The 11790-nt window shown below is 59.1% G+C and overlaps 1 protein-coding gene across 8 annotated transcripts in view; it reads left to right on the forward strand.

Moving 5' to 3' along the window:
* Nucleotides 1–11790, forward strand: part of CNTFR (ciliary neurotrophic factor receptor) — a 438526-nt gene that overhangs the window by 417666 nt on the left and 9070 nt on the right. For 6 of the 8 annotated variants that reach the window (XM_034774357.1, XM_034774359.1, XM_034774358.1 and 3 more), the window contains 2 exons: nt 6262–6442; nt 11029–11173. In XM_034774357.1, coding sequence (XP_034630248.1) covers nt 6262–6442; nt 11029–11173 — 326 coding nt within the window. Of the gene's footprint in view, nt 1–6261; nt 6443–11005; nt 11174–11790 lie in introns of all 8 variants that reach the window. The other 2 variants (XR_004646219.1, XR_004646220.1) reach the window with 1 other exon arrangement.

An 11790-nucleotide genomic window follows, 5' to 3' on the forward strand; every position in this document is an offset into this window, starting at 1 on the left:
CAGCATGTGCCCCTATGCCAGGGGGATCGTACCCCGGGGACGGGCTTTGGTTGTGTGTCTAGAGATCGGCAGACAGTCGGCCTGTGCTGTTGCATTTTGCCGTGTAGCCCGGACCTAGCCGCATTCCCAGGCCACAGGCCCCATCCGCAGCAGCGGGGACCACACTGGGGCGGATCAAGCATATAATAGCCACGGCCCCAGGCCGACACGGGGGCGTTAGCAGGGCCTTTACAGTGGGGCTGTGAGCCTGTGAGCTCCCCGCAGCTCGTGTGGGGCTCCCCCTCCATGGGGCGGGGTGGGGAGGGAATATCCTCATGTGCGTGGCTTTGAAGTCGGTGTTGAATTAGCCCTGGATGTGCGGCCCAGAGCGAGAGGCCCAGGAATGCGCCGCAGCTGTAAACCATGGGCTCCCTCAGTGGCTCCAAACGATTACGTAAGCATGGGGTGGGGGGGGAGCTGATGTGTGGGGAGGGGGGAGGCAGATTTTGTTATTTCCAGAGAGGAGGGGGGACACTCCAGCTTTCCAGAGGAAATCAGATGCCATCAATAATTCCTATTAACTCCCTAGGGAGACCCGTCGCTCTCTCTGCATCACACGTGCACTAACACTCTTCCACACACACGCCCAGCACACACACTGACACAGTTCCACACACACACGCCCAGCACACACACCCATGCACACGCACTGACACTCTTACACACACACGCCCAGCACGCACACCCAAGCACACACACTGACACGCGTTCATACACACATGCCCTGCACTCACACACATGCGCACACACTGACACACTTCCATACACACATGCCCAGCACTCACACACATGCACACACACTGACACGCTTCCATACACACATGCCCAGCACTCACACACATGCGCACACACTGATACGCTTCCATACACACACACACTCACACCCATGCGCACACACTGACACAATTCCATACACACACACCTTGCACTCACACCCATGCACACACACTGACACAATTCCATACACACATGCCCTGCACTCACAACCATGTACACACACTGACACAATTCCGCGCACACACCCTGCACTCACACCTATGTGCACACTGACACTCTTTCACACACACACACCCTGCACTCACACCCATGCACACAGATAGCAAATGTGAACAATCAGGACAGGGGGTGGGGGGTAATAGGTGCCTATATAAGAAAAAGACCCAACAATCAGGACTGTCCCTACAAAATGGGGTCATCTGGTCACCCTACTCCCTTTGCACACCGCTAGACTTGCAGTGCACTATTCCTGGGCCGGCTGTCTCAGCGGGCACATCTCCTTGGTCTGTCGGTCGTCCTCCCGGGGGCAGCCCCAGAAAGAGTCCAGCTCTCAGCACATGCTGGATAACGGTTTCCTTGCCCTGGGGAGGTGTCAGGCCAGTGGGAAGTGGTTGCAATGGCGTAACGTGTCTGTCTCATTTTTCACTGGTGGAATGCGCGGCTGCGCAGTGTCCTGGGAGGGTGGGGATCTCCACCTTGCTCCCGTAGCTGAATTTCACTCTTTAAAAACTCGGCTGTTTGTTCAGCTGGGGCCCCAAGGAGATTGATGGAGTTACTCTGCCCTAGTTTGGGGCATTCATATTACTCACTGTTACTCTACAGACAACAGCGGAAGTTTCAGACTGTCCCATCAGTTCATCGGCAGCCTCGGACTGACAGGTGGTTTCCAGATTCCCGGCGGCTTCCCACCTCACACACCCACTATCCAAGTTGCCCCCCCGGGACGCCAGCACATAATGTCCCTTGAATTTTCCCTCTGCTCTTGCATAGATTTGGGCTCACGCTGAACACCCCGGGCCACAAAGGGAGTGGCTTCCTCTCCCCCCTCTGACTGCTGAGCTGAGATCTGGCCCGTGCTCTCGGCCAGGGAGAGGGGGGAAGGACGCGGGAGCTTCATGGTCAGTGTCTCAGCTCCGGTTCTATCCCTCCTGCCTCTGTTCTCCGTTGGCCTCCTGAGCTCCAGAATTAAGAGCAGAGGCCAACTTCCCCGCCCCTGAGCCGAGCAGATGGGTCATGTCAGACCCCTCGCAATCCTTCATGCACTCAGACATGTTTATTAGCCACATGTGTCTGGAGAGAAGATGGCTTGTGTCAGCGCAGGCCGTGAAGGAAGGGAGCGGGCGTGAGCAAGTCTTGCCGATTGCACACGGGGCTGTTTATAAGGACTCCCGCGCCGTGGATGGGAAGTAGGCGGCAGCAGTGCGTGGGTTAAACGCAGGGCTCGCAGGAGGGTACCATTGTCCTGTTGATACTGAGGTTTCTTATGGCAAACATGACGGCCCCCTCCCGCCTGTCTGACAGCACCCATCCAGAGGGTCCATGGCCTGCAGGTTTCCAGCGGCGGTGCCGGTGGAACAGACAACAGATGATGTGGTGTGACTGGAAGGCAGGTGAGAAGATAATGGCACCGTGCACGTCCTCGCACCAGGCTGGGGAGTGACTCTGGCCCGTGACATCAGGAGCTAGGAAGGCCCGGGCTTGGTTCAGGAGGTCTGAGAATCCAACAGGCTCAGGGTTGAGATAACCAGGGGTAGAGCGCAGAGGAGGTGTGAGCTGGTGCTGGAGAAGGAGGGAGGACAGTGCAGCTCCTTCTGCCCGCGTGGAAGTCACATGGTGTCCACACATGCAGACGTGCGCATCAGGCGAATCAGCGCATTGCCCCTGGGTTTGATCAAACTCTCTGCATGCGTCATGTAACACAGAGCTGTATCCAAGACCAGGAGAGCCATGCGGGGAGTTGAGTGGGCAAATGCAGGGGATTTAATTCCTACACTCCTGGCACTGGACCTGCCAGTGAGAGGAGTGGAGGGTGCGTTTGGTCTGGTGTGCCAGGGAGACGGGACGTCTGACTTCATGGGCCAGTGGTCTGACCCAACGTAGCAGGGAGCCAGGGCACCAGGCTGGATGGACCATTGGTCTGTTCCTGTATGGCAAGTCGTAATGTCCCTGTGTTATGTTAAATGGAACGGGACAGATCCTCAGCTGGTGAAAACTGACACCGCGCTGCTGAAGTCTGTGCCGTGGTGCCGGTTCACGCCTGGGGAGGATCTGGGATGCACAGCACTGAAGACATATCAAGTAGGGCCAAGCAAGTGGATTTGGATGAAGTGAGAACCAGCCCCGCTCTCCAGCACAGACTTCCGCCGAGGAGATCTCAGATACAAGCCCGTGAAATCCAGGGTGCTGGGCTAGCCTTCGGGGAAATGTAGTTGACTCTGTTCCTGCGTTCAGTCAATGGCTTTGTCTACACTACAGTTAGGTCGACATAAGGCAGGTTATCCATAGCTGGAGCGGTGACATTGAGAAGAAAGCCGGCTCCCCAGCCGGGCTGACAACCAGGCTCCTGGTGTGGGCTGCTGCCCTCTGGGGTCCCAGCTCCCCACTGGGAGCACGGCAGCTGACCAGACTCTAGGCGTTGATCTCCCCACCGGAGGCGAGAAGCCCTGGGCAGCTTCTCCCCCGTACATAGGTGGACTGAAGATTGTAGTGTTCACAATTTAGTGGGGGTTGGTCCTGCTTTGAGCAGGGGGTTGGACTAGATACCTCCTGAGGTCCCTTCCAACCCTGATATTCTATGATTCTATGACATGCCCTAGGTCATGTGCCCAAAGGCAAAAGCCAAGAGATCCTGTGGAAATCCGCCGGGGGTCCTTTCCACAGTCTGTCTGGCCTTCGCTCGAGCAGGAAAGCCGTGCATTTGGGAGCTCTCCCACAGAAGTGGGGCCAAGAGAAGGCTTTGCCTTCCCCACCCCGTCTGTCCGATATCCTGGCACCAACACGGCTACAAGTTACTGAGCTGTGTGTACACTAGAATGTGCTCCGGAGATGGGCCTTCAAGCCAGCGATTTCCCCTGGGTTCCCTCTTTGCCATTGGCCGTGCAGAATAATGAGCCTCGCCCCTTTGGTTTCGCAGCGCGAGGGCTGGGTGTTACACACGGTGTACGTGTAGCAGGCACAACACTCCAGTGTAAGTAAGGCCCAGCGCAGGTACGTCCCTGTGCAGCGCTCCCAGCATGCCTCAGTTCTGTCTTCTGGCTTCCCCTCCACACCTCTGGTGAGTGCCCCCCAGCCCTGACCTGGAGTCCCACTGCTCGTCCAGTCGTAGCCTGCCTGCCCAGAGCTGCGCCGATGCACCTCCATTGCGACTTGCAGCCCCCTGATCGTCCAACCTGCCCCCGCCCCCTTCTGCTGATCCCCTCGATGCTGGTCTCCCCCTGACGCTCAGCTCGGAGCAATGCTGAGCTCTGTGATGGTTCTGAAATGTGGACAGACATAAATGCCGAATCCTTGGGTGCTGTGGGGCTGGAGCACCCATGGAAAAAAAATTGTGGGTGCTCAGCACTCACCAGCCACCCGATGGTGGGCAGGAGGCACTGAGGGGAGGGGGCAGAGCAGGGATGGGAAGAGGCGGAGCGAGGGTGGGGCCTTGGGGGAAGGGGCAGGGTGGCGGCGTGGTCTCGGGGGCAGTGCGGGGTGGAGCACCCACCCGGCAAGAAGAAAGTTGGCGCCTGTGTGGACAGACACCTGCTGGCAACTGAGGAGAGACCCACTGGCTCATTTGACTCGTGGCCAAAGTCGAATTCAAGCACGGAGTCCCAGAGGTCGCAAAGGCGAATGCCTCGACGTTAACCCATCGCACCAAGCGTGCCGTGCGGCGGCTGGGCAACCCTCCTGCAATGCCAGGTGGTCTCAGTGCCTCCCGTAGCCCCAGGGAGCCAGGTCTGGAGAGTGGGGTGACATGGGCTCGCAGCGGAAATCCGCCGGGGGGTCCTTTCCACAGTCTGTCTGGCCTTCGCTCGAGCAGGAAAGCCGTGCATTTGGGAGCTCTCCCACAGAAGTGGGGCCAAGAGAAGGCTTTGCCTTCCCCACCCCGTCTGTCCAATATCCTGGCACCAACATGGCAACAACTGCCCAGCACTTCACAAAGCAGTGTCCTTTCCATTTTATGCTGAGCCCCTGAAAGCCTAAACCTGAGAGCTCCCTAGTCCCTGTACTGCTTTTCCTTCCCTCACATGGGCCGGCTGGTTTGTTGGTGGCGGGCTGTCCCTGCGCGCTGGGCTCCACGCGCTGATTTCTTATCGTAGGGTACTCCTGGATGCTGGGCAGGTATGTTGTTCTCGTTGGCTTAGGCGTGCCAGTCCCCGTTTGTTACTGCAGGATTGCTCATGACTGCTAGGTGGTGGGTTTGTTACCGGAGGAGCGCTTGTGCATGAGGTTTGTTATGGTAGGGTTGCTTATGACGGATGGAGCAGAGCCCCGTGGATTTGGTCAATCTGCCGCTGCGGATTTCACCCTCTCGCCCCAGAGCTGTGCTCTAAAATCCCAGCTTTCGTTTGACAACAATGGAGTGTCCAGGTTTTGTGGCGAGGAGGAAACCTCACTAACATGAAATGTTGTTCCCCCCCACCACCACCACCCTGCCCAAAGCTCTGCCTGACAGTGGCAGGGGTGTGGGGAGGGGTCATTCCCTGCATCAGCCCAGAATCCACAGAGGGCATCTTGTGTGAAAAGACCCCTCCTCCCTCAGAAAGAAAGGACCACCCTAGGACTTACCTGTGCCCCTCCGGGCTGCTGCCCGGTGTCCTGGGCATCATGGCTGCTGAGTGGGGCACCGGAGTGCAGTGGGGGCTGTGGCTCTGGGTCTCAGGGAGAGCTCGGCTGGGAGGATGCACTCAGGCTCGGCCTGTCGTGGGTGGAGACGCTGGGCCTGGCCTCCCGCCCTTCTGCAGCCAGCTCCCCCTGCACAGCGTCCCCTGCAGGCAGGGCTGGCGGTGCCCGGAGCACTGCCAGGCGGGCGGAGAGGTGGCCAATAGAGCCCTGGCCCCGCTCTGCGATCTGTCTCTGTCCCTCCCCTCCATCTCACGCTCCTTGGTCTCTACCCATGTCTCCCCGCCACCAGCCCACATTCGGTGACTCTGACGCTCACGGGCTCCCACCAGGGCACACTGGCTGGCCTGCTGCTTAGGCTGGTCTGTCAGGCCGAGCTCTGGTGGGGGGAGGCCTGGAGGCAGGGACTAAGCCTCCCCCTCCATTCCTGTGCCCCATCCCCTCCCCCTCCATTCCCCCATCCCTATGCCCCATATGCTCCGTGGGCCTAGCTCCCCGTCCACACCCAAGGAGAGGCCCTGCCCAAGCCCCGGGGTCCCCTCTAGCCTCTCTCCACAGACCTTCCCCTAGGGACGTGCCCACGCCCCAGTGACAGCCCCCTCCCCTCTCCCCATGCAGGTGGAGCTGTCAGATGGGACGTCCCACACCATCACCGACGCCTACGCCGGCAAGGAGTACATCATCCAGGTGGCCGCCAAGGACAACGACATCGGCACGTGGAGTGACTGGAGCGTCGCTGTGCACGCCACGCCCTGGACGGAGGAGCCCAAGCACCTCACCACAGAAGCCCAGGTGGCAGGTGAGGGTGCCAGGCAGCAGGGGGCCCAGCAGGGACGGTGCAGCGGGGCCCGGGGGGTTGACCCCTCTCCTGCCAAGGGCTTGGCATCACTGCTGCTGCACAGCTGGTGGGAGGCGGGGAGTCAGGCCCCACGAAGGGGTGGCGGGCGGGGGGCTGTTTGCCCAAGTTCACACAGCAAGTAGCAGAATCAGGACGAGAACCCAGGAGTCCTGGCTCCCAGCCTCCTGTTCTGACTCACAAGACACCTCTCCCCTCCCAGAGCTGCTCACAGAACCCAGGAGTCCTAACTCCCAGCCCCCCTGCTTTGACCACTAGACCCCACTGTCCTCCCAGTGCCAGGGACAGAACCAGGAGTCCTGCCTTCCAGTCTCTAATCCACTAGACCTCACCCTGTCAAGCTGGTGCACTGCATCATGGGGCAGCTGGAGGTCAGGAGCACTGGCACTCGCCAGAAAGCAACCCGGGGACCCAGAGGCCCTGCCCTTCCTCCAGGTGGCAGCAGGTTTCAGGATCCAGATGCAGGGGGCAGTCCCCCAGCTCTTGGAGCTATTGATTCAGGCTCTCTGCATACTCAGGTAGGCATCAGTTAACTTAGGGCACATTTTCAAGCTTTTCTGTGCATCCATGAAGGACAGAAACACATTACTTTTAAATGGCAGATGAGATTCGGATTCATCACGTGACTCCAGGGGCTGGGGCCTTAGGTATGGGCCCATAATGCCTATGCTGTCCACACTAGATCTGCCCAGCTGTGACACTGGAGCTCCTGCTGGAGAGTGGGGAGAAACGAAACGAGAGACAAGGCCCAAGCCCCTTGGTGTTGTCAGTGCATCTGATGGGGCTCCCTCCAGCCTGTCCTGGGCCGTGACTCGGGCCAGACGCCTCCTCCCTCCATCTCGAGCTGTTGCATTCTGTCCATCTCCGGTCAGACACACCTACAAACAGGGGCTTCTCTCTCCTCGACACACAACACACACATGCAAATGTCCTGGACGCTCACCCACACACAAAACACCTGTCCACACACATGCTGCTCAGAAACGACAGAGCCCTGCAGGTGCCCTCAGAATTAGCCTCTGCTTCTGTCTCTTGCCCTGACACCTTTGAGAGGTTTGGCTAAGAGCCAGCGAGGTTTGGCCTCCACCAGGACCCGGCTGTGTACCAGCCCCCCGGCGGGCACACTCCCCCCCCAGCTGCGTACAGCATTTCAGCCGGCATGTCAGATGGTGTCCCGGCCTGTGCTGACCAGGGGCGGCTCCAGGCACCAGCGCTCCAAGCGTGTGCCTGGGATGGCAAGCCGTGGGGGGCGATGTGCTGGTCGCCCTGAGGGTTGCAGTCAGGCTGCCTTTGGCGGCATGCCTGTGGGAGGTCCGCTGGTCCTGCGGTTTCGGCAGCAATTTGGCGGCGGGTACGCCAAAGGCGCAGGACTGATGGAAACTCCTGCAGGCGCGCCGCCGAAAGCCGTCTGACTGCTGTGCTTGGGGCAGCAAAGTACATAGAGCCGCCCCTGGTGCTGACTCAACTCCTCCCAGCGCTGGCCTCCGGCTCGTGAAGAAGCGCTAAGGATTCGTCGGAAGGTTAATTCAGTGGAGTGCTGACCAGCCCCCCGACCCCGCACAATGGCTCGGAGCCACGCCAATTAGAAAGAAAAGGTACCAAGTTAACGAGCCCCTGTTTCTAGGAAAGAGCTGGGACCGCGGCCAAATTCACGTCGGCCTTCGGTTTCCCAGAAGGACTGGAGCGGCCGCCGGCTCGGTTCCCCCAACTGGCACTGACTGCCAGGAGGTTGGGCAATCCACATCCCCAGAGCAAACAAATCACTGCTTCTCGCAGCGAACTGGGCGAGCGTCCAACTTCTCAGCACTGCGCAAATCCTCGGCACTACCGGCCGTGGGTGTGCGAGGCCTTGGCACTGCTGACACTCTGTGTGTGTGTGTGTGTGTGTATGTGTGTGTGTGTGTGTGTGTGTGTGTGTGTGCACAAAGCCCTGGGCTGCTAGCTGTGTGAGTCGACGGAGCCTCGCCCGCATGGGGCATGCAGGCGAGCGGGGAGACCCTCACTGAGGAAGAACCCCGGGCTGCTTGCTCTCAAGCTGAAGGAAGATACACGGAGATGTGCCCTCTGGAGGCTGCGGCACCTGCCAGGACTCTGGTGCATGAAGCGTATCAGACAGAGCCAGTAATTTGCAGCCATTCAGACACATGCCGCCTCAGACGCATACACAAACCCCTGCAGAGTGACACACCTACAGTCACACACACACGAACATCACCCAAACATACAGCCGAGTGCTTACAAACACGCATTCACCCGTTTACACATACAGCTAGACTCGCTCACAGACACTCTCTGAGGCCTGTGAACGCTCACATGAATACGCACACACGCCCGGCTTTCTCCAGTGCAGTTCACTAATCCTTTGTGAGCGTGACACACTATACAAGTGTCGCTGCAGGTTGACTCACACACACATCTCTTCATATGCATGCACACACCACCTTGAATGCACACTTCTCGCACGCACCCCCCTTTGCACACCTCTTGTTGCACACACAATGACAATTGCTCTGAAATAGCTGACCTGCACCGGACCCCTCTGAATTAGCCTCTGCTCCTCCCTTTCTCTGTCTCCCGGACTCCTTGGAGAGGTTTGGCTAAGCACCTGCTGAAAGCCTCCCCCTCCCCGCCCAGGATTGGCCCGTGGCCCCTGGTGGCCGTTCCAGTCAGCATGTGACTAGTGGCCGGTTCCCCCCGCCTGCTCTCCAGCTGTTGGACTGACACTGCTGCCCCTTGGCTCCTGCCCAGGGCACCAATTAGGAAAGAGCTGGCGGTGATTCTGCTCTGGCAGCGCTATGGAGGTGGGGGCCCCAGATGGGCTGGAGGGAATTCTGGGTTAGGGCCCCCCAGGGCCTGCTCTCGGGGGGAATAGGGGAATGGCTGGGGGGGGAGGGGGTGTATGCCAGGAATACAGCCCAGTGCAAGGGACCAGGAGAAAAGGCTGTGGCTAGGGGGCGCTAACTGCTCCGGGGGCGCAGGCTGATGAGGTCGTGAAACTTGTGAGTTGCAGTGCTCACGATGTCATAAGGCTCCTGACAGGCCTCGCTGAGGCTAAGGGCGACTCAGGGCACATGACATGCTGTGAGGGTGATGTCAGAGGCCTTGAGTCACAGCCCTGATGACACCATGAAGTCTGACATGTCTGATGATGTCATGAAACTTGTTCCCACCCTGATGGTGATGTCAGAGGCCTGTGATGTCAGGGGGCTCTGTGCATCTGGTGCGACGAGGCCTCCGGAGGCCAGGCTGGGAGGCAACACCTGCTCGTGCCTTGTTCATCACAATCCAGCCAAGCGACACCATTCCTCTGCCCAGACCCAGCCAAGGGCCTGGGCCCCTGTGTGGATTCACGGCCCTGTTCACCCCCTGCTGGTGCCGCCTTGCAGGAGACAGCACACACCCGTGGGAATCTGGAGCATCGTAGGATGGGGGAGGACCCCAAAGGGAAATGGGTCTGGCCAGATTTCCCCAGGGGTGAGCCCAAATCACCATCCACGCGACTGGCACTCCCACCAGGAGCTTTCTCTCTCTCTCTCTAACCCCCCTCACTGAGGACGCCAGCCACATGTAGCAGTCAAGTCGAGCCACCCCCCTAGAGCCGCTGTCACCAGCCGGTCCCCCCGGAGCGGAGATCTCCGCGTTCCAACCTGGGGCGGACACTCCTGCCCAGGTCTGTGTGGCAGGGGGACCCGAGGCACAGCCCAGCCGTGGCTCTCCGTTCACGTGGGCAGGCCGACGGCCCGAGCTGCGTCTCCCAGCTCCCCAGAACACCAGCTGGTTCCCGTCGCAGGCTTCGGCCACTCTGCCAAATTCGCCCTGGCCACCTCGGGGACATTTCTGTGGGGGGATGGTGCCCTCTGCTGGCCATTCCATGTAACACGGGGCCCAAACAGAGCTGGGCTTGCAGAAAGCGCCGTGCTGGTCCCTCGGCAGATGCGGGCACCAAAGACCGGGCACCCCAAGGAGTTGTGCAGAGCTGAGGCCCACCCAGAAGGCTGCAATGCTCATAGACCAGCCCAGTGGGGGTGCAGAGGTCTTGCTGAGGCTGAACGCCAGGCCCCTCGGATTGGGCAGGAGGAGGGCTGAGGGAAGACAGTTCATGCCAGTGCCCAGTTCCCAGGGCCATGCCCAGAGCAACGGGAGCCATGCCCAGCCCCCTTCAGCCAGGGAGGAGGTGAAGAGGAAGTGAATCAGGGCTCGTGCAGTGAGGGAGGGCTGGATACACAAGTGCACAGAGAGACTAACAAAGCAAGAGGTTAGCTGGTGAGTTGACTGGGGGACAGACAGATTCTCTCCATCCAGGGAAGTATTGTCAGTGCAACGCAGGAGGCTGCCGAATAGGCAAAGGGCTTTTAAAAGGCAGGGGGCAGACAGGCTGGCACGGCGAGCCCTCGCCTGGGAGAGGAGCTGCCGTCTGTGCCATCCCAGGGCGGGCCTGATGCTTGGAGGGAAGGTGAAGCGTGCACTAGGCGATTGGACTGTCGCTGCCTCTTGGCCCATCTGTAGGCTGTTCCTTTCCCTCGCTCCAGAGACGACGACCACCGGCACCTCCTCCTTCGTGCCACCCCCCACCACCAAGATCTGCGACCTGGAGGCCGTCGTTGGCAGCGGGGCCGTGACTGTGTCCTGGGCAGAGGGATTGGTACTGGCAGCAGTTGGCGTTCTGTTTATTTAGTAAGTATTCTCCAGCTCCGGCGTTTCCCTCCTCCCCGTCCTCACTGGGCTGGAACCAAACTAGCCACCCGCGGGCCGCCGGCATGGGACAGTCACCCTCGCCGGGCAGTACGTAGAGTCCTTGGCGTGCTCTTCACTGCCACCGAAGTGTGTGTTCTCTGTGAGGTAACTACCCCGCAAAAGGCACCGGGCTAGGCTAGGCCAGCACTAGACCCCTGTGCTGGGTCGGCCTCACCTAGTTCATCTCCCAGTGACACTACGGAGCCTTGTCTCCACCAGGACTGCACAGTGGCAGAGATAACGGGCGTTAGGTATCCTGGGAGAAAAACATACCTTGCCAGTGCAGATGTAGCCCAGGACACTGGAGACACAAGATGCCTGTTAGATCTATCTATCTATCTATCTATCTATCTATCTATCTGTCCCCATACACCCCCTCTATCTATCCACATACACCACCTCTATCTATCTATCTATCTATCTATCTATCTATCTATCTATCTATCCCCATACAGCACCTCTATCTATCTATCTATCTATCTATCTATCTATCTATCTATCTATCTATCTATCCTCCATACACCCTATCTATCTATCTATCTATCTATCTATCTATC

The sequence above is a fragment of the Trachemys scripta genome, chromosome 6, assembly GCF_013100865.1.
Source record: "Trachemys scripta elegans isolate TJP31775 chromosome 6, CAS_Tse_1.0, whole genome shotgun sequence".
Classification (NCBI taxonomy): domain Eukaryota; kingdom Metazoa; phylum Chordata; order Testudines; family Emydidae; genus Trachemys; species Trachemys scripta.